General features: G+C 43.2%; 1 protein-coding gene across 4 annotated transcripts in view; it reads right to left on the bottom strand.

The window, feature by feature from the left end:
* The window catches only part of GAD2 (glutamate decarboxylase 2), an 81,391-nt gene that overhangs the window by 32,376 nt on the left and 25,773 nt on the right, over positions 1-23,242 (bottom strand). For all 4 annotated transcript variants that reach the window (XM_082385453.1, XM_082385451.1, XM_082385452.1 and 1 more), the window contains exons 9-11: positions 8,299-8,353; positions 6,827-6,943; positions 4,607-4,671 (exon numbers count right to left, since the gene is read on the bottom strand). In XM_082385453.1, coding sequence (XP_082241579.1) covers positions 4,607-4,671; positions 6,827-6,943; positions 8,299-8,353 — 237 coding nt within the window. The remainder of the gene's footprint in view (positions 1-4,606; positions 4,672-6,826; positions 6,944-8,298; positions 8,354-23,242) is intronic.

The following is a 23,242-nucleotide window of genomic DNA, read 5'->3' as shown; positions in this document are numbered from 1 at the left end:
TTCTCTCAGAGGGGCTGCCTCATAAAGGTGCAAAAAGATGCACAGAGTGATTCAAAGACAGGGCATTCGTTTACTGGAGAAATGTTAGCCATTTGGGAAAAACAGCCTCGGGTTCATTTCAAAATGTTTTGCCCTGGGATTCAGTCCTCTGTGATTTTCCCTAAGTTGGAGAGAGCTGAGCCCCCTAGGGCCGTTCTGAGACATATCCCAGTGCCCTCATTGGCCCCTCAAACTCAGAAGATCCCAAGTGAACTCGTTAACTTGCTCCCTCCTCATCCTTCAGATCTTTTCTCTCTCCTCTATCCCGGACCTCGATTCCTCACACCAGTTTCCTCCCAAGCGTCCAGCTCCCAAACCTTAGTGTTTTGGTTTCATTCTCTTTTATTCCCTCTACTGATATCACCCCTTGCAGTTTTTTTTTTTTAATTCTGTATAAAGCACTTTATTCTGTAGTACTTTGGTGCTAGATTGTGTGTGTGTGTGTGTGTGTGTGTGTGTGTGTGTGTGTGTGTGTGTGTATGAGAACCATTTGGAAAATTTTCAGTATTCACACGCTAACTACATTTATTATGTATTTACTATTGACAGGCACTGCTCTAACTGATTCAGATGGATTCATTTATCTAATCCACACAACAGTAACCCTGTGAGGTACATACTGTTATTGTACCAGTTTTAAGGATGGAGAGACACCTTGCCCAAGGGTACACAACCAGCAAGTGGGATTCAAGCCATTGCCTGTCTACACAGGGTCCTTGCTCTAACCATGACCTAATGCCACAGGTATTCACTCAAAACCCTGGAGAGTCTGCAATGTTTCCTTGGGATGTGACTGGTATATGCATGTTGAAAAAGTTCCCCAGGCAGTTTTGATATACTCCCAGAATGATGGTGGTAGACTCTTGATGCACAACACCTTTGAGAAAGGTGTGTTATATACAACAAGCTAAAGCTAGCTCAATCAAAGACGTATCCAAAAAAAATGTCCCTCACGCTTTTCAACATGATACACAAAACTGTAAAATCTGTCAAAGAGGAAACTCTCTGGAATTTCCTAAAATATTAGAAAGTACAGCAAGGCAAAAAAAAAAAAAAAAGCATTAGATGCAAATCGTGCTTCAGCATTTGTAACACCTGGTGTTCTTAGTGTAACTGGAGTGCGACTTTTCTGTATACACACACAAGATATTTCAGAAGCAAGTGAAGGAAGCAGAAGCTGCGGTTCTTTAAATTACACTGAAGAGCAGGTCTCTGATAATGCATCCTGCTCCTGATAAGGCACCTCTCCTGGGTTCATCTCCTCCTCTCCCTCGCTGCTGCCGCGGCGGCTCTGGTTCACACCCTCAGCATCTCTCCCTCCGCTGCCTCCTGCACCTGGACCTCTGTGATGCCCAGTAGCTTCTAGCCAGTCCTGGCCTCCTTCTCCTCTTGAATCCAGAGGAGGCTTTCCAAAGCGCAGGTAATGCCACTCCTCTCCTCGGACCCGCACTATGGCTGCTACAGCAGGGCCTCTCCAGGTTTTCTCCCCAGCCCGAGAAACAGAACGCTCTCCATGCGTAACAGTGGCTCACACAGCAGTGGTGCTCGGCTCAGGGATTTACGGTGATCTGGACTTGGCTCTGCGGCCAGGCCCTCCGCTGACACTCACTGGGCAGGACTTCTTTTGGACCCTCCACCAGCTCCCTGGTCACTGCCATGAATCCGTCTCAGTCTCCAAGCAGACCTGTCTGAACTTTCGCCAAGGATCCTCTCAAACCTCCGTGCCCCTGGTCTTCACCTTCACGCCCTTCTTCCGCTTCTGCCTGATGAGGCTGCAGTGCCCACCCCCGGGGGCAGGCTTCCTCTCCTCTAATAACCCTGGTGAGAAGGAATGATCCGTCTCTTGAGCCTTTAATTCCTCTGCCTTGAATTGTAATCCATGGTTGACTGCAGTCTCCCTACTAGATTCTAAACCCTTTGAACATAGGCTTCGTGTCGTATTTGACTTTGTGCCCGCGCTGTGCCTTGTGATGTGGCTTGCCTGTGACAGAGGTCCGGTAACTGAGTTTCAGGAGTGGGAGTGAGAGTAATAATTGGTAACTCGGCAGAATCTGTGCTGGAACCTTCAGCTTGGCCAGAAAGTCTTGAGAGTGGACCACAACAATGGGCTCTTCCAGGTACACAGCAGCCTGCTGCCGGGAGGGATTAGAGAAGGGTCCCTTACAGTGCCCAGAAACATGCCCTTACAGTGCCCAGAAACAGCCCTTACAGTGCCCAGAGACATGCCCTTACAGTGCCCAGAGACATGCTCTGGAGTGCCAGGGCTCCCGGCACCCTCTCAGCCACAGCACCCCTAAAGCGCTTGACAGCGTTATCGGGGAAGAAAGGTGCTCTCTGAGAACTGGGTTGGTTCTCGAAGGGGATGCCAGGCTGGTCTCCGGGTGCCTGTGCCACTTTGTTATGAGGACGGTACTCTGGGATCCCTGGGACCACTGGTCCACCTCTGGATTTGGGGACAGGAATCGACCACAGATTTCCTCCACTTTAGAGAGAGTCCTAGTGCTTGGAAAAACGTAACATCTCAAGTGAGGCAAATTTCTTTCCTAAACGTGTGTCCATGCACATTACGGCCAGGGCTGTCCCGTGGCCTTACAATCTTATTCACCAAAGAAAGTGTGCCTCTTGCTGATGAGTCACTGAGATGGATTCTCTCAGATCGATGGATGGCTGAGGGGGTTCGGCTCAAACCCCCCGACCCAGGATCGAACTCGTGCCCCCTGCAGTGGAAGCTCGGAGTCCTAATCACTGGACCGCCAGGGAAGTCCCAACAGTCCCTCATTTTTAAAAAAGACTTCCTGTTTGGCTATTCCACTTAGTAGATTTACTTACAACACAGTTTCAAGACTTGTGGCAATTAGAGAGGACGCTATGTCCCATGACGAATGTTCTAAGCTTTGCTCTCCAAAGTCTTTAGTCTTCAGGACAAAAGCACATGGGTTTTTATCTTTCCAAGGCCCAGGGTAGGTGAGTTAGTGAGCTTTCAGGTCGTCATTGGTGGAGGGTGCCCCACGCTGGCCATCAGCACTTGGAGTCACAGCTGGCGTGAAAGGTACGGTAGTAACAGCCTCTCACTTTCTGGGCTGCTCAACTTAAAGGGACACAAAGACAAGAAGGTTCCGTGTCCAGGCCACTTCTCTGGAGAGCACGTCAATTGAATTCTTGTTCTGATCCTCTGAACAGGCACCTTCTGAATGGTTCTCTCTTCTTCATTCTCTCTCACTGTTTAGCTCACTGCCTCGTCCTTGAGCTTCTGGTTTCAGGCGGATCTTCGTGAAAAAAGGAATTCAGCCCAATGGACCAGAAGCAGAGACCTAGAGCTGGCTGCCTCTGGGAAGGGGCCGTGCCTGTCCTCATCCACTCACACCGGAACTGGCACCTGCAGTCAGAGGGCAGGCCGCAGACTCCGAGACACAACCCTGCTGACCTGGGCCTGGGCTGGCCTGTCCAGCCTTCTTTCCGCTCAGGCGGCGGAGTGCCCCAGACTGTGCCTCTGCCCTCCTTCCGCGCCCATGGCTTCTCTCCGTGTGGGTGGGCCTGGATGTCACACAGCACGCCCTGCCATTCGTTCTGGCCCAGCTGCCCTTTCTGCCCAGTGCTCCCAGACGCTTCTGAGCTCCAGCAGCCTCTCTTCTCGCCTCGGGACAGAAATCGTGCCAAGATGTCCAGAGGCAGAGCCAGTGGGCGACTCTTCCTGGGCAGCACCTGGCTACTGGGCAGGGCACAGTGGGCAATGGGCAGCCCTGGATGAATCCAGGCTTTCTCAGTTGCCCGGAGTGTCAGAGCTCACCACTATCCTTGACCTGCCATGTTGTGATGGGAGAACCAGGAACTCTGAGGTCCCTCTGCACGTGGGCCAGAACTAAAGGCTGAGGCTGATTTTGCATTCTGGAATTCTTTTCCTTTTTCCTCTGGCCCTGAGTAGGCTTTACGCTAATCAAAAATGATTTCCTTTGTATTTGGCAGCTTTTCTCAATGGTCTACTGCTTAGTCTCTGAATAAAAGGTGCTTTGCAGCATCAAACGGAGCTACACCAGAAAAATTATTATGGGGATGAAACTATCAGATGATGTTATCACAAGCAGGTTTCACTTTAAGTAAAGGGGCCATGTTAAACCCCAAACTCCTCTTTCAATGCTGATAAATTACAATGTGCTTATTTGCTTCACAAAATTATTTACTGGTTTCTTTAAAGCAGTGGATATTATCCTCTCATGAAACATGAAAGCTATATATCTCCCTAGAAAACAGTGGACGGCCTGAAGTTTTAAACAGTTTTGGTAGTTGGTTCAGAGATCCCAGGAAGGTCATTCCTGAGTCCTCTGGCCAACCATGGAGGCCAGTTAGGAATCTCTATGTTTGAGAAACATTCCTCTTGGGTCACTTGGTATGGGATTTAATTTCTTCGTTGTCTGCACATAATATTCATGCATACATGAGCACATAAGGCACACAGGCACTGCACAGAATGGGCTCATCTGTACACCAACAGTTCTTGGAAATTGGGTGTAATTTGCTTTTCACATTCAGCTTTCACACTTTACATTGTTAACAAGAAAAATGTGTGTACCTCTCCACGCCGCTCAGTTTCCACTTGTGTTTCCGGGACATCAGTAATCCCCCACCCCAAGCTGCCTGGAAAAGGGAGAGCATACAAAAAAAAAGACAGTGTTTTTCATTGCCTGGATTTCTAGAGTTTGGTGTCTTCTGGAACGGCAAGCATTGCGTAGGGTGAAAGGTACAGCCTCAACCCCCGGTAAATTGGAAATTGGCCACTAGACTTCCAAAGGTTAAATTGGGGGGCTATTCTAAGGTCTCAGGCTCCACCTCAGATTTCTATGGATGTAAGGAGCCAAACATTTCCTCAGTCTGCATGAGAAGGAGAAAGATCCTCCCCCAACCCATCACCACCACTCAGTCTTAGTGAAGCTCATAACCTCAGAACTAGAAACCCTAGTATCTCCACAGTTTAGAGTAGATAAGATGGGCTGGGACCCTTTAAACTGCTTTCAAGTTGCAAGAAAAACTCTTTTTGACAAGTCTGCATGATTCCAGGGGAAGGAGACAGCTTCACAAGCTTATTTTACTGATGTGTAATTTTGGATAAGATAAACCAAAAGCCAAAACAAAACTAACAGCCAAAAAAAAAAAAAAAGCAAGCAGGCAAGATTTGTACCAATCAGTTGAGCAATTAGAATGTGCCCCTTTAAAAATTTGTACTCAAGTTTGAAGATTTGAATTGGTGTAATGATCTCCCTCAAAGATAAGATGTAAAGATGGAGATTCATTGGAAAATGTTAACATTCTTTGGGTGTAAAAATAACCCTGGGATAATTTTAAAGAAAAAAACTGGGTATAACTGCATTCTTTTCTTTGTTGTAATTTCAGTCCTTTTACACTTTGAAAAATTATCGAATTTTCCAAATGTGTAATATTTTAAGGTTTTTTTCTGGTTTAATTATAGAATTATAAACAGTAAGGATAATGAGTGGTAAACTTGATATGTTTCAAAGAAAGCTAATACAACTGGTTTAAAGATCTCCTACTTCTATTTTAAGTAGAAATTCTGGAGGAGAGCCTACTGCATCTGTTGGCTCGGGACACACATTGCTGCTTTTAAGTGAGGTTTCATAGGCTCTCCAGTTCCAAGACCCAGGTCACTGATGGTACTTGGGTCTTCCCACCTTTTCTCAGTGTCTTCATGTGTGAAATAAAGGGGTCTCTGGTAGGCTAAAGAACAACTCACACTGTGAATCAGGGAAGGAAAAGAAGACTGGAAACTGCGATGCAGGATAACTCTGGGGTAATGGAAATTTACCTAACTTAGCCTCTGGAGGTTTTCTGCTCATTAAGAAAGAGGAATTAATTTGGTCTGAATGCTTACTATAAAGCCAAATGATCTACTCAATAACAGTCTACTCTATAACATAAGCCTCTTGCACCAGAATGTAAATCAACTTATGCTTCCTTCCTGGAGAAAGTCTCACAATGGAAAACACATCAGCTGAACCAAGCATTGTGCTTAGAGATGATTGGGCGCTGATTCCTTATCTCACGGTGGGTCCTAAACAGTTTGCAGACGGCAGCTGATCTCGGAGCCACACTTGGAGTCATACCAGTCTAAACTTTAATCCCTTTAACCCGTCCTTCTAAAAGTTGACATTTCTTTTCATTTGGAAATGTCTTGATGGGTGCATCGCCATTATTTTTTGGTGTGACTAACCCTGCAGTCAAAACATCTCATACATAGTTTATCTTACTAGCTGACCAAGATAAGAAATTGGAAATTTGGATTCATATTTCCTAGCAAGTTGTCAAGTCCGCTTTCCTCTTTGATTATACTAGTCTCTGACTTGAGCTGAAGTTTTTCATCCATTGGATTTCCTATATAAATGCAACTCCTAGTTACTCTTTGAATCATTCTCATAGGGAAGTAAGCTTTGCATGTGTGTGACTGTGTGTGTGTGAACATAGGCCATATTCCTCCTTGGACATTGTAGTCCAATGAATTGAGAACTAAGTGCCCAGCTCAGGTCCTGGTCATAGAAATAAGAATATTATCCTGTTGGGAAAGTTAAGGCATAATCAGCCTCAGACCGCTTCCAGCGAATGTTATGTACTGTGTGAGTTGTGTACTACTTTGTCTCTGCAATTTTTAAAAGCTTAACTATCACCATCCTGAAAATAAACTCCCAAAGTAAAAAAAATAGAGAGAATACATTTCATTCCATGAGCTCCAGGTGAAAAATGTGCAAGGACATTTTAGTGGCACTCCCTATGGGATACTTACATCCACATGCATCCAGATCTTATACTTTTTGCAAATGTCAGCAACAGCTAACAGGGGATCGAACGCTCCATACACGGTGGTCCCAGCCGTGGCACTCACAAGGAAAGGGACAAATCCCTGCGCAAATGAGAGAGCCCCAAATAATGTAAAATGAGGGGTCAAAGGATTCTTTTAAAAAGCTGACAAAAAAAAAAAACAGTGGACATTCTCCTCCTATCATACACGTCTGCATTTTTGGAACCGTCAGGAGGGTTAACGACACCTTGGAGCCTAGTAGGAATGATGTTCGTTTTCCAGGGTCTAGGTTCTCCAGGCCATTCTGTTGGCCCTGCCAGTTGCCTTATGAGAACAGACATTCTGGTTCTCAGAAGAGGCTACATTGGACTCAGAGGTGAGTAAGCTTAGTGGTGTCCACAAATTATTGATATATTCCAGGGAGAATTTCTGCCCTTCCCTACCCCACCCCCACTTACTTTTCTAATCTTCCTTTTTCATAACAGGGCCTCTGAACGTAATAAATCTTCCAGAGTGAGCAGTCAAGAGGACAAAGGGAAGGAACTCTGACCAGCCCATTATTCCTATTTGGAGTCTTAGAGGAGAGGATTCACTTGGGGCTAAACAGTAAGCCATGACTTTTATCTGTCTAAGTTGGCTCAGTCTGTCTGGCCGTGGCTAAATGAAAATTGATAGAAATAATAGGCCACTGCTGAAAGACGGCCGAAGAATGCCTCAAATTCATGATGGAACCTGACGTTACAGAGTCAGTCTTTAGGTGGCAGCAAAGGTTTATGTGACTAGAAGTAGTTCCAGTACCAGAACAAGGGGAAAGGATACGGCTGCCACTTTGTAGGCGGGAAAAGGGCATGAAAATTAATAATTATTCCTGAGATCCTAATAGTACAATTTGTGTGTTATGTCGTTGAACTAGGAACTGTAGATTAGATCTACTAAAAGCTCTGGCCTGTGAACCATCCAGGGATGTAAATGACTTCCTAGAGCTTTGTAGGAATTTTCAGCAGGTCTTCAGAAATTGTCACTTCTAAAAAAAAGTACTGAATTGCTTCCTGAAAAATAAGGTGTTTGAAGGGCCAACACATCAGCATGTGTCTAGGCAGGAAATACTGGCCCTTTTCAAATAACCACACACAGTAACTCCCATATGCTAGATTAGCTTCCTGGGATTTTCTGCTTGTGAATACAGTCTTTCCAATGTGTCTGTTTAATGCCAATCCTCATCATATGGGAAGAAAAATCCTTTGGAAACTGTTACAGTATCACTGTGTGCGGTATTTATTCAGTAACTTAGACTTTTTCAAAGCAGAGCCTATCACTCAGAGAAATAAGTAATGACAATGCAAAATTCCATATTCTCTTTTAAAAATAAAACAAAAATGTGTTCTCTACCGGATGGAAACAGAAATACATACCGTCAGCTTGTTATGGGCTGGATAAATCTCCCTTCAAAAACTTACTTTTTGTTTGGCTTCAAGGATCCTTCTTTCAAGATCAGATGGGATCATTTTCCCCCTGAAAGGAAAATAAGTATATCAAGTTTGCTTTGAATAATTTCCTTTGTTGCCTTTACAAGGAGCCGCAGGAGGGTAGAAGTCCAACCTTAAATCAATGATAATAATGACCAGTTAGAATTACTGCTTGGTTGTTTCCAGAAAGAAAGGCATTTCCTCCCTGAATGATGCTGGACTGTAATTTCTGACACGTTTAGGAGAGGCCCGACCTCACTGTCCGCATGTCTGTCCACTCTGCACAGAGCCTGCTTTTTAGGTCATTTCTTAATTTGATTAAAACAAACCTGCTTTGGAGCAAGACTTTTGGCACTGAAAGCAGAGTTCAGAAAAAGATTTGCATTCCAAATCTTCCAATGAATGGACCTGCCATTGCACATAGAGATGAGACGCCAAGAAGAGAAAATCCGCTCTGAATCATTTGGATGAAAATATTGTCAAAAGCTACCTAATTACATTCCAAGGGCTAAAAGCACAAAGCAGGCCAAGAACTCATGGACCCAAATGTCAAACAGGCAGACAGGCAATGGAGAAAGAAACATCCTTTCATCTCTGAAATGTTTCTTTCCTAAAATAGAAACCCAGATAGTACTTTGTTTACTATAAAACCTCGTTATTATAATAATCAAAGGAGTTGATCTCTACAAGAAGTTAGATGTGTCTAGATGTGTGATCTTAGTCAAGTTACTGAATTTCCCTGTGCGTATTATTATGAGCCCTGGAACATAGTGATAATAATATTACTTATGGAGTTATGAGGCTTAAATGAGTTAATAAATGCAAAAAATTTTTTTAAAGCGCTTGGCATATGGGAAGTATTCCATAAATGTTAGCTTTCATTGTTGAGATTGCCATTATGCGTTATGACATTCCTACCCCAAGATTTTGGGGAAAAAAACCAGGCAAAGGACAGAGTAGCTGCATGTTACTGGAGGCTGTGAACTATTCTTTTTTTTTTTTTTTTTTTTTTAAAGATTTATTTATTTAATTGATTGATTGGTTGCTATATTGGGTCTTCGTTTCTGTGCCAGGGCCTTCTCCAGTTGCGGCAAGCGGGGGCCACTCTTCATCGCGGTGCGCCGGCCTCTCAGCATCGCGGCCTCTCTTGTTGCGGAGCACAGGCTCCAGACGCGCAGGCTCAGTAGTTGTGGCTCACGGGCCCAGTCGCTCCGAGGCATGTGGGATCTTCCCAGACCAGGGCTCGAACCCGTGTCCCCTGCATTCGCAGGCAGACTCCCAACCACTGCGCCACCAGGGAAGCCCTGTGAACTATTCTTTAAACCAAAATAGCTCTCTTGACATTGCTAAACTGGCTGAACTTTTCACATCTGGGCCATTGATCTAGGTTTGTAAAAGACAATTTGGAAAAATAAATGATGGGGAGGCGTTTGTCACAATAAATGGTTGGGGAGTCTACTGGCATTTAGGGGACGGTAAGTGAGGTTTAGGAATGTGTCACTAGCTCCATAGTCATTTGTGGTGGTCCTTGTGATTTTAGGTAGATATAGATTTAGACACAGAGCAAGCATTTGGGCTACTCCATTAGAGCTTCTAGTGTGGTCTTGCTTAAGCTTTACCTATTAAAATATGTTGTCTTATTATAAACTACTCCTCTAACCTTCCTCCTTATTTTAAAAAATTTATTTATTTATTTTTGGCTGTGTTGGGTCTTGGTTGCTGTGCGGGCTTTCTCTAGTTGCGGCGAGCAGGGGCTACTCTTCGTTGCGGTGCGCGGGTTTCTCATTTTTGTGGCTTTTCTTGTTGCAGGGCACAGGCTCTAGGTGTGCAGGCTTCAGTAGCTGTGGCACGTGGGCTCAGTAGTTGTCGCTCGCGGGCTCTAGAGCGCAGGCTCAGTAGTTGTGGCGCACGGGTTTAGTTGCTCCGCAGCATGTGGGATCCTCCCGGGCGAGGGATTGAACCCGTGTCCCCTGCATTGGCAGGCAGACTCTCAACCACTGCGCCACCAGGGAAGCCCCTAACCTTGCTCCTTTTAATAAAAATAATTTGGGCACAGTGAGTAGGTAAGTTATATTTTCTACAATTTTCATTTCAGGCTAACAAAGAAGGTATTACATAATAGTTGGCATATAAAGCAGACATTGGGTCTGAAAGCATGGAGAACCACTGAGTTTTTTGAGGCTGTTTTCCAAAGAAAGGCAGTTAAAATGCAATTACCTGGCAATGGCAATGGACACATCACCAGTGATTAGTCAGTTGGGCTGCAATGGAACAAAGGGCATTAAATTTGGTGCTGAGAGTATGACTCTAATTCAGAGCAGCCCACCTTTGGGGAACTTCTGTGAGATGGGCCTCTGAAGGAGGGACAGAGGGAATGGAAGGGCAGGCTTTGCAGGAGGGCCGGGGTCGGGGGAAGGGCTCTGGAGGCCCTTTCATGCCCTACGTGTCTCCCTATACTTCACAGCTTGGCTTGGGAGCGTCCCTCAAAGCTGTGATTTTTCAGCCTCTCCTAGATCTGGCTGTGCTAAGACACCTTGCTCCACCGTGATAGAAACAAAAAGTTCAAATTTCAGAGGACATTCAGGTCTTATATTTACCTTTTACATCAAGTTTTAAGTGCATTAAAATCGCCGTAGTATTTTTGTAGGCAAACATAAAAACTGAGAGAGAGAATTCTCAGAAATTGTTTGCAAGTCCCAAATGTTACCTAGTCTACCACAACTAACCTTCTCTGCCTTGGAGAGTTTTGGGGAGACTGGCCTGACAATCGCTATTTGCTCACTAATCACATCTGGATACTTTGTGAAGCCCAGGCAGTAAGACCTCATGGAGAAGTCACACATTAGGGGACATCAGAATTGCGAGGGGCTCTAGACCTCTTTCTAGTCTAATTGTCTCATTTTTCAAATGAGGAAACAGGAAGAGAGAGTCACCTGTGTGACAGCCCAGGATCAGGTAAAGGCTGGCTTTACCTAGAAAGAAAATGCCGAGCTTTCAGAACAAACTCAAAGGGCCAAACATATAGGAAACGTCTTTAGAAAGGTTATTGCCTTTTAAGGTAAGATAAATCCCTTGAGATAACATCTGACTTTCATGGATTGGAGGTGTCATTCAGACCTGCCGGGAAAGCAGTAACGAACATACACTCTGCCCCATTTCCGTATCAGGGCAGGGAGAACGGACAGCCGTGTCAAATAAGCAAGTCCAAGTGTTCGCTTCTCGCAGAGTGGAAAGCTCTGGATGGGCTCTTAACAGGCAGGCTCCAGACTTTGCCAGGCGTTCGGCCGTCCAAACCCGTATTTGTTTTGTCCGCTTAGGAACCCAGAGCCTGGCACACTGTGGGTGGCAGATCGACATCTGTTGGAGGTATGTGAGTAGAAGGAAAAAGTTTCACCCTAGGATTATATTAATATGTTCACTTTACCTTAGAGACTGACCAGACAGCTAGTATGGGGGCCCCCTGGAGACAAAACTTTTCATCTCTCCAGTTAGAATTGGATGAATTACTTTAGAACAATGGTTTGTAAAATTTAGCATGCATAAAAGTCATCTGTGTATGTCTTTAAAATGTATATTCCTTGGCCCTGCTCTTAGGGATTTTGATTCAGGAGGTCAGGTATAGGGCCCAGGAATCAATTCATTCTACAAATTAATTTATTGAGGCTTCATTATGTGCCAAACACTGTTAGGGGTATGGGGCACCAGGGTAAACAGGCCAGCTTTTACTCTCCAGGGCTTACACGCTAACAAGGGAGACAAACAGTGACAAGTAAATAGACAAACACGCATAGCAATCTGTGTTTCTAGGAGATGGTGACACAGGCAGACCTAGGTCCACGTGTTGAGAAACACTGCTTTAGAAATGGAAGTTTTAGCCTGGTAGGTATTTCAATAATTGTGTAACAGACTAGCCAAGCACTTTCCACAGGACCTAGGGTTTTGAGCCATCACGGCTATAGGGCAGCGAACAGAAGGAGGTCCAGAAGTGGCATTGTGCATCCCCGCCTGCCCACGTGCTGTGGAGGGAGAGAGAGCGGGGTGACACCCAGCAGGCTGCTCTGAGGATTAGAAGCTGTCTGGCAGTCCTGGCTTTTCCAGACAAGCATGTCTTGGTGCAGGGCAGCTTTGGATGACAGCTGTTGCATCACATATGTCTGGTCTAGAGGTATTTCCATAGCAAAAATGCATATCTCTTATGCTTACCCATGCAGCCTTTAAGTGCCCAATTAAGCTGTGACTGATGCTTTGCGATGCTCTCTCTGTTAGCTGTTAGTGTTTAAGCAAGGACTGCCATTAAAGTGAGGACTGTTGAACCAGACTGCTGTTTCGGGTGCGGCTGTTTGGCACTGAGATTCTTGATCTTTTGATAGTCTTTAAAAATTCACATGATGCTCTCGCTGTCACGTATACGGAAGTCAGAACCTTACATTGTACACGTGAAACTTTTATAAATATGATAAACCAATGCTACCTCCATAAATTAAAAAGAAAGGAAATTAAAAAAGATTCACGTGATGCTCTAGGGTCAGATAACTTCATGAAGTTGCCTGGGCAAAATCCCACACTGCCAGCTAGAGCTGCCAGCTGGAAGAACCTTCTCTTTGTGGAAAGAAGCAAAGGGCACAGATTACCCCGTGTGCGGACTTGGGACCCAGATGCATGGCTATCTTCCCGTGGCTCTGATGGGAAAAACGATCTTACCAAAAGAAGCACGTTACTGGGGAATGTAGATCTCTGGGCAGGCATCCAAATGGTCACAAATCGGGTGCCTGAGCCTTTGGTGATCCTGCTCCTTGGCCCTGCTGAACTATAATAATTCTACCAACCTTTCCTAAGTGCGTAGAGCTGGGCTCTGTTCACAGAGATTTGTGTGCAAAGAAGAAAGGACATGTGATCCTTCGTGTTAGAAATTGACTAACGTTACAACCACTGTTAATAGCAGCAGCCCCGGCAGTGATAACGAGTTACCAGTTTTAGAAGCAGTCCCTGCACTATGCCTTACTCCTGATCTTTGCCACTCATGCCAACCCCGCAAGAGAATTTTTACTGTCCTTACTCTGCAGATAAGGAAACTAAGGCTCATCGAAGCAGACGGATGTGGCTAAAAGCTTGGAATGTGGAGATAGTAACCAGGTTTCCGCTCCAGACCCTATGCTACTTGTGTGTATTTGAAGAATTCAGCTCCTCTGTTTACTCATTTATAAATTGATATTACTAGTACCTCCCTCACAAGGTTTACATGAGGATTGAATGATACAGTAAATATCAAACACTGCAAAGCACTAAGTATAAAACTCTGCCTAGCATATAGTAACCAGTCAAAACATGTTAGTCTCATTGTTATTACTAGTAGTACTAGCATTGCGTGACTTGCAGGGTGCCACACAGTTACTAGGGGCAGATTTCAAACTTAGAGCTGTATTCTGACATCAGATCTCGGGGTTCTCAGTGCTGCACAATAAATGTCTTCCGAAGCATTTATGGGGTTTATAAAAAAATGCCTACTACCCTGACTTAACAAGAAACCTTTCAGGTTGAGTCCTAGAATTGTAATGATGTAGGTAATATTTCCACTGTGGTCTTCTGGAAGCCCCCTGGACTGAGTAGTTCCTTGATCCCAGTTCTTATTGCTGTTAGTACTGAGTAGTAAAATAAGAAAAACATAGATCCTTCCGCTAAAACTTATCACTCTGTCATCCCCAGATGATATTGTTCTACGCAGCCCCCAAAGGCTACAGGAGTAACAGAAAACTGCTAGTTTTTTGTTTTTGTTTTTTAACTAGTCAGTGCTTTAGCAAGACTATTTCTTTAACATTGATTGTAATGTAGATTAAGCAAGGGGAAATCATGGACTGAAGTGAATTTTCAAATTGCCTGGACCGCGTGGTGACTTGACAATTTGCGTGGATTGACTTGGAAAAAAAATGTTGCAGGAATTATAGGGTAAAACATTCTCGGGGACTACCTTGGGGAAAAGAGCTCCATGTGTGTCCACACGGCTGCTACCCATGTGATAACTTATCCTAGGAAGGGCTCGTAAGATAAAATGATAAATAGTAGTCAAAACAGATCATTCAGGAAGTACTGGCATTACAAAACCAAGCCTTTTGCAAAAAAAATTTTACCATAATTATAAACAGTGAACTTCCTTGGTCCCTTTAAAATAGAGTTTGATTCGGGAAAAGAACTTGAACTATAATAATGAACTGTAGTTTTCTCCTTTAAGATTTGTCTTCCAATATGCACAATGGGACCCCTTGGCATTACGGTCAGGATATGGGAACAGGATATTTTTGGTGATTTTTGTGTCTAATTCTAGTAATTAAAAGAATTTGAAAAAGAATAGATACATGTATATGTATAACTGAATCACTTTGCTGTACACCTGAAACTATCACATCATAGTTAATCAACTATACAAAAAAAAAAATTTACATTTTCCAAAAGCACTGACTTACACTTACCCCCTATAGTGATGGGCAACTGAGGACTCCAACCATGATGTAGTAAAGAGTTATTTTCATATGAAAATATGAAACCTTATCGCTGCCACTAGGAATTAACACTGGGGCTGAGTGGGAAGTAGATGACGAGGGAAAGTGTGTGGGCAGGAAGGGATGCTGGCGATCTCTCATCACCCCACCTCCTCCCCAAACTGCCATTCCTCTTCCCTGGACATGTTGGTACAGAGAAGAAAAGGATCATGATAAGAAGTTCAAAAGACTTCCCTGGCGGTCCAGTGGTTAAGACTCCGCGCTTCCAATGCAGGGGGCGCGGGTTCGATCCCTGGTCAGGGAACTAAGATCCCATGTACCTTGTAGCATGGCCAAAAAAAAAAAAAAGAAGTTCAATTTACCATGTAAGAAGCCATGCTTGGCTATTCTAAATAACTTTCGAGTCAAAGAGGAAATCAAAACTGCACTTACAGAACATTAAAAATTAATGACATGGGAATAGGACATATAAAAATATGAGAAGCACCCTAAATCATTCTCAGAGGAAAATGTTTAGCCTGACATGCTTTTAAAATTAAGTAACAGGGAATTAAAAATAACTAAACATATTTCATTCAGGAAGCTAGGAAAATAACAACAAACAATGTAGGCAGAAAGGATGAGAAAAGATTTTTCAGTGATTTAGAAACTTTATAAAGTAGACCAAATTAATAAATTCAAAAGCTCATGCATTGAAAAGATCAATGAATATACAAATATCTGATTAGTCTAATAAAAAAGAGAGAAAATATAACATTTGAAATGAGAAAGAAGGTTATAAAGGTATTTTAATATTACAAAATAATTCTATGTAGAGCCTTATGAGTTTTAAAGAAATGGGAACCTGGAAAAATAATTCTAAGGTACAAATGGATGAAAAAAAATTGAAGAGAGGAATATTAACATGTGCTAAGAATGGAGAAGACGAGGGGGACCTTCAAGATGGCAGAGGAGTAAGACGTGGAGATCACCTTCCTCCCCACAGATACATCAAAAATGCATCTACCTGTGGAACAACTCATACAGAACACCTACTGAATGCTGGCAGAAGACCTCAGACTTCCCAAAAGGCAAGAAACTCCCCATGTACCTGGGTAGGGCAAAAGAAAAAAGGAAAACAGAGAAAAAGGAATAGGGACGGGACCTGCCCCTCAGGGAGGGAGCTGTGAAGGAGGAAAAGTTTCCACACACTAGGAAGCCCCTTCACTGGTGGAGACAGGGGGGTGAGCGGGGGTGGGGAAGCTTTGGAGCCACGGAGGAGAGCGCAGCAGCAACAGGGGTGCAGAGGGCAAAGCGGAGAGACTCCCGAACAGAGGATCGGTGCTGACCAGCACTCACCAGCCCGAGAGGCTTGTCTGCTCACCCACCGGGGCGGGCAGGGGCTGGGAGCTGAGGCTCAGGCTTCGGAGGTCAGATCCCACGGAGAGGACTGGGCTTGGCTGCGTGAACACAGCCTGAAGGGGGCTAGTGCGCCACAGCTAGCCAGGGGGGAGTCCAGGAAAAAGTCTGGACCTGCCTAAGAGGCAAGAGACCATTGTTTCAGGGTGTGCAAGGAGAGGGGATTCAGAGCACCGCCTAAATGAGCTCCAGAGATGGGCACGAGCCGCAGCTATCAGCGTGGACACCAGAGACGGGCATGAAATGCTAAGGCTGCTGCTGCCGCCTCCAAGAAGCCTGTGTGCGAGCACAGGTCACTCTCCACACAGCCCCACCCGGGAGCCTGTGCAGCCCGCCACGGCCAGGTTGCCCACTCTCACGACTATTATTCAACACAGTTTTGGAAGCTTTAGCCACAGCATTCAGAGAAGAAAAAGAAATAAAAGGAATCCAAATCGGAAAAGAAGAAGTAAAACTGTCACTGTTTGCAGATGACATGATACTATACATAGAGAATCCTAAAGATGCCACCAGAAAACTACTAGAGCTAATCAATGAATTTGGTAAAGTAGCAGGATACAAAATTAATGCACAGAGATCTCTTGCATTCCTATACACTAATGTTGAAAAATCTGAAAGAGAAATTAAGGAAACACTCCCATTTACCACTGCAACAAAAAGAATAAAATACCTAGGAATAAATCTTCCTAAGGAGACAAAAGATCTGTATGCAGAAAACTATAAGACACTGATGAAAGAAATTAAAGATGATGCAAACAGATGGAGAGATATACCATGTTCCTGGACTGGAAGAATCAATATTGTGAAAATGACTCTACTACCCAAAGCAATCTACAGATTCAGTGCAATTCCTATCAAACCACCACTGGCATTTTTCACAGAACTAGAACAAAAAATTTCACAATTTGTATGGAAACACGAAAGACCCCGAATAGCCGAAGCAATCTTGAGAAAGAAAAACAGAGCTGGAGGAATTAGGCTCCCTGACTTCAGACTATACTACAAAGCTAAAGTAATCAAGACAATACGGTACTGGCCCAAAAACAGAAATATTGCTCAATGGAACAGGATAGAAAGCCCAGAGATAAACCCACGCACATATGGTCACCTTATCTTTGATAAAGGAGGCAAGGATATACAATGGAGAAAAGACGGCCTCTTCAATAAGTGGTGATGGGAAAACTGGACAGCTACATGTAAAAGAATGAAATTAGAACATTCCCTAACACCATACACAAAAATAAACTCAAAATGGATTAAAGACCTAAATGTAAGTTCAGACACTATAAAACTCTTAGAGGAAAATATAGGCAGAACACTCTATGACATAAATCACAGCAAGATCCTTTTTGACCCACCTCCTAGAGAAATGGAAATAAAAACAAAAATAAACAAATGGGACCTAATGAAATTTAAAAGCTTTTGCACAGCAAAGGAAACCATAAACAAGATGAAAAGACTATCCTCAGAATGGGAGAAAATATTTGCAAATGAACCAACTGACAAAGGATTAATCTCCAAAATATACAAGCAGCTCATGTAGCACAATATCGAAGAAACAAACAACCCAATCCAAAAATGGGCAGAAGACCTAAATAGACATTTCTCCAAAGAAGATATACAGATTGTCAACAAACACATGAAAGGATGCTCAACATCACTAATCATTAGAGAAATGCAAATCGAAACTACAATGAGGTATCACCTGTCACCTCACATGGTCAGAATGGCCATCATCAAAAAATCTACAAACCATAAATGCTGGAGAGGGCGTGGGGAAAAGGGAACCCTCTTGCACTGTTGGTGGGAATGTAAATTGATACAGCCACTATGGAGAACAGTATGGAGGTTCCTTAAAAAACTAAAAATAGAACTACCATATGACCCAGCAACCCCACTACTGGGCATATACCCTGAGAAAACCATAATTCAAAAAGAGTAAAATAGAGAACATATCACAATGTTCATTGCAGCACTATTTACTAGCTAGGACATGGAAGCAACCTAAGTGTCCATCGACAGATGAATGGATAAAGAAGATGTAGCACATATATACAATGGAATATTACTCGCCATAAAAAGAAATGAAATTGAGTTATCTGTAGTGAGGTGGATGGACCTAGAGTCTGTCATACAGAGTGAAGTTAAGTCAGAAAGAGAAAAACAAATACCATATGCTAATACATATATATGGAATCAAAAAAAAAAATGGTTCTGAAGAACCTAGGGGCAGGACAGGAATAAAGACGCAGATGTAGAGAATGGACTTGAGGACATGGGGAGGGGGAAGGGTAAGCTGGGACGAAGTGAGAGAGTGGCATGGATTTATAAATACTACCAAATGTAAAATAGATAGCTAGTGGGAAGCAGCCACATAGCACAGGGAGATCAGCTCGGTGCTTTGTTTCCACCTAGAGGGGTGGGATAGGGAGGGTGGGAGGGAGATGCAAGAAGGAGGGGATATGGGGTTATATCTATATGTATAGCTGATTCACTTTGTTATAAAGCAGAAACAAACACACCATTGTAAAGCAATTATACTCCAATAAAGATGTTAAAAAAATGGTTAAAATAGTAAAAAAAAGAAAAAAAAAAGAGTCATGTACCACAATGTTCATTGCAGCTCTATTTACAATAGCGAGGACATGGAAGCAACCTAAGTGTCCATCGACAGATGAATGGATAAAGAAGATGTGGTACATATATTCAATGGAATATTACTCAGCCATAAAAAGAAACGAAATTGAGCTATTGGTAGGGAGGTGGATAGACCTAGAGTCTGTCATAGAGAGTGAAGTAAGTCAGAAAGAGAAAAACAAATACAGTATGCTAACACATATATACGGAATCTAAGGAAAAAAAAAAGCCATGAAGAACCTAGTGGCAAGACGGGAATAAAGACACAGACCTACTAGAGAATGGACTTGAGGATATGGGGAGGGGGTGGGGTGAGATGTGACAGGGTGAGAGAGTGTCATGGACATATATACACTACCAAATGTAAAATAGATAGCTAGTGGGAAGCAGCCGCATAGCACAGGGAGATCAGCTCGGTGCTTTGTGACCACCTAGAGGGGTGGGATGGGGAGGGTGGGAGGAAGGGAGATGCAAGAGGGAAGAGATATGGGAACATATTGTATATGTATAACTGATTAACTTTGTTGTAAAGCAGAAGCTAACACACCATTGTAAGGCAATTATACTTCAATAAAGATGTTTAAAAAAAAAAAAAAAGAGAAAAACAAATAATGTATGCTAACACATACAGTTACATGTTACTATTAGTTACATCGTAACAGTTTGTTAGGATGGCTATTGTCAAAAAGACAAGAATAAACAAATGTTGGTACCTTTGTAGAGAAAAGGAAACCTTTGTACACTCTTGGGGGGAATGTAAATTGATACAGCCACAACGGAAACAGTATAGTTGGAAGTTCCTCAAAAATTAAAAGTAGAAATACAATGTGATCTATGAATCCCACTCCTTGGTAATTATCCAAAGGAAATGAAATCAATATTTCAAAGAGATATCTGTACTCCCATGTTAATTCCAGCGTTATTCACAATGGACAAGATTAGGAAACAACCTAAAGTGTCCTTCAACAGAGGAATCAGCCATAAAAAATAAGGAAATTCTGACATTTGCTACAACATGATGAACCTTGAGGCATTCATTGTGTTAAGTGAAACAAGTTAATCACAAAAAGGCAAAAAGGAGTGAGGTACCGAAAGCAGTCAAATTCATAGACACAGAAAGTAGAATGGCAGTTGCCAGGAGCTGGGGGGAAGGAGAGTGGAGAGTTTTTAATGGGTACAGACTTTCAGTTTGGCAAGATGAAAAGAGTTTTGGAGATAGAAAGCGGTGATGGTAGCACAACAATGTGAGCGTAGTTCCCATTGCTGACCTGTTCACTTAAAAACGGTTAAGAGGGTAAATTTTATGTGTATTTTACCACAACTTAAAAAAATCGGAAAACACAAAAAAAGAAGGGACCATGCTTAATCGTTGAACACTTGGAGTTCTCTTCTGAGTCCAGCACCTGATTCTTCACTTCCCAGCTATGTGACCTTGGACCTGTCACACCTTGCCAAGACCATGAGTCAAATGGAGAAAGGAGACCATGTCATACTGTTTAAGACTATTGTGTATATAGAAACTCTTCACAAGCTATGTCAGCACCAGGGAAATGTGAGGGAACATACTTCTGTGTCTCTAATAAACAAATTAATTAGAGCAACTGTGTAAAGTGCTTAGGACTGTGCCTGGCATATTATTATGCCATATGTGTCAGCAATTATTATTTTAGAATCCTTCCTGATACAGGACGTGATGAAGCACAGACACTGCTAGCATCTCTGAATCCTCTGCATCCAAACCCATGGGAGATACGACACGCAGGGGCCTCCCCACAGCCCTGAGCAATAATAACTGATTCAGGGTGAAGTCTATCTTATTACAGTGCCCTCAGTAGCTCCCTGAGGACCAGAAAGTTAATTAGCTTCCCTACTGCCTCCAGGCACTGGCCACAACTCAGCTAATTTAATAAAAGAGTATAATGACCCCAGATTACTTATACTTTCAATTGTTTACATCAATTGTGTGATAAAGTGTGGTACTTCACAAGAGCAGGGAAATGTAACTATAATTGACAAAGCTAAGTGATAAGTTGAAAGAACTAAAAATGTATACAAAAGCATAAGTAGTTAATTTTTGTGGTATAAAAGTGTTAATCAAAATAGCTAACAGAATTCTTGTGTTACAAGGGAGCTAGGAAGGCTGGTGACTCTTCTAGTCGTGTGCCAACCAGGCATCACGTATCTTGCTCAGACTTATTTTCTGTAAGGTTTAACAGCAATTTACTAGTAATTTAGGTAAGTTAAAGGGAACCCTGAAGGAGCAAGTGATGGAGAAATCGAAGAGAATGGAAGAGAATGCTAGAGAGAATTAATTTCTAAAAGTACCTGTAAGTCCGTACTGATCATAAATAACAGAGACATACAGATAGACTGACAGACAGACAGAGACAGAGAAAGAGAGATGGAGAGAGAGAGAAAAAGGGAAAGGAAAGTTCTTCCTTACAGTAGAATGAAAGGAACTAGTAAACTTGGAATGATGGAGTTAGAAAACCACGATTTTGCAACCATCATAATAATAATTCAGGCAAGAATCATCAATGAATGCTAAATTACTAAACGAATGTTTTAGGAGGAACATAATATATAAATAGTCTTAAAGCATCCCCTACAGATATTTATTAACTGCAAAGTAGAGAATAGTCATTTTACAGTGGAGAGATCTGGCAGACACCACCTTAACCAATAGGCAAGCGGACATTACTCCTGATCAGATGCACTTGAGAAAGACAGGCATTGCCTCCCTGGAATTCCTGCCAAAATGCATCGCCTGAATCTAACCATGAGGAAATGTCAGACAAAGCCAAATTAAGAAATATTCTCCAAAATAAATGGTTTACACTCTTCAAAATATCAATGTCATGAAAAACAAAGGAAGGATGAGGACATGTTCCAGATTAAAGGGGAATAAAAAGGCATGACAACTAAGTGTGATCTGTGATCCTGGACAGGGAAAAAAAATAGCTCCAAAGGATAGTATTGGGACAATTGATGAAATTTGAATAGGGTGTATAGATTAAATAATAGTCTTGTGTCAATGTCAAATTTCCTGATTTTGATAACTGGACTGCGATTATGTAAGTGAATCTCCTTGTTATCAAAAAATACACATCGAAGTATTAAGGGGTAAAAAGGGCATGTCTGCAAGGAATTCTCAAATGGTTCTGAAAAAATTATATCTATAATATACAAATAATTTATGCATGCAATATTCATTACATTCAACATGTAATATTAAATTGCATACATGGAGAGAAAGAGTGATCAAGCAAATATGTCAGAATGTTAACGATTGGTAAATTTGGGTGAGGGTGTATGAGAGTTCTTGTTACTATCCTTGTAATTTTTCTTTGTTTGAAATTATTCACAAAAATACAAAGTTTAAAAAAAAAAAAGCTGGATGAGTAAATGTCCAAGAACCCTTCCAACTCTGAGGGCTTCCCGACTGAAATCCATTAGCACCTGGTCAGCGCAGCAAGAGCCCAGAGCCCTGCCCCCTCCGCTCCCCGCCAGCCCTCCCTAAACCTCGCCCCTGCCCTTCCATCACCACTCCTGTTTCCCCCTCTGTCTCCTTCCCATTTTATAATGTAAGATGATTTCAGACTTCTTGTGAGCTCTTGAGAGGAAGATCCTACATAATTTTAGCCAAAAGAAAAAGGAACTCACAAAGGAAATGAAACCTCGGCTATTTTATCCCTTTTTTTTTTCATAAAATTCACATTTCATCTCTAGCAGACCCTTCACTGCACAGTTAAATACACCTTGAGTTCCCTTCCTTAAAACAACCAAACCAAAACCATCCTGGACTCAACATCTTCTCCGTCCAGCTTCTGCCCTACCACCTTCCCTTCGTGGCTCCACCTCTAGACACGTCTGCCTTTGTTCTCCGTTTCCTCTCCCCTCACCCTTCGATCCACTGCAAACTGCCTTCCACCCTCACGCCTCTACTGAAACTGCTCCTGCCAAACTCACCAGCTACCTCCTTATCAGGAAAGCTGAAGGGCAGCTGTTGACCCTCGTTTCATCTACTGGTGGCATTTGCTGCTGTCAACCACTCCTTCTAGAAACACGCTCATGGCCCTCATGGCCCCGGGTCCTGACTCTTCTCCAACAGCCCTGGCTGTTCCTTCTCAGTCTCCACTGCAGGCTCCTCTGACTCTGCCTGTCCCCGAAATGGGGGTGCTCCTGAGCTCTCTCCCAGGCCACTCTGCATGGCCCCCACTGCACACCTTCTGGCATCCAGGCTGCTATTCCCAGTTGCCTACCTGACACCCTCACTGGACGTCGCATCTCATAAGCTCTTCACACTCAGCATCTCCGAATCTAAACTGTTCACTTCGGCGGGGCTCCCTGCCTCAGAGAATAGCACCGCGAGGGCTTAGCTGGTGAGCCCGAAGCCTGGCGTTCCC

This window comes from Balaenoptera borealis, assembly GCF_965194805.1.
Source record: "Balaenoptera borealis genome assembly, chromosome: 3".
Classification (NCBI taxonomy): Eukaryota; Metazoa; Chordata; class Mammalia; order Artiodactyla; family Balaenopteridae; genus Balaenoptera; species Balaenoptera borealis.
The sequence above is the reverse complement of the archived record's forward strand: the minus strand, read 5'-3'. Positions and strand labels throughout refer to the sequence as shown.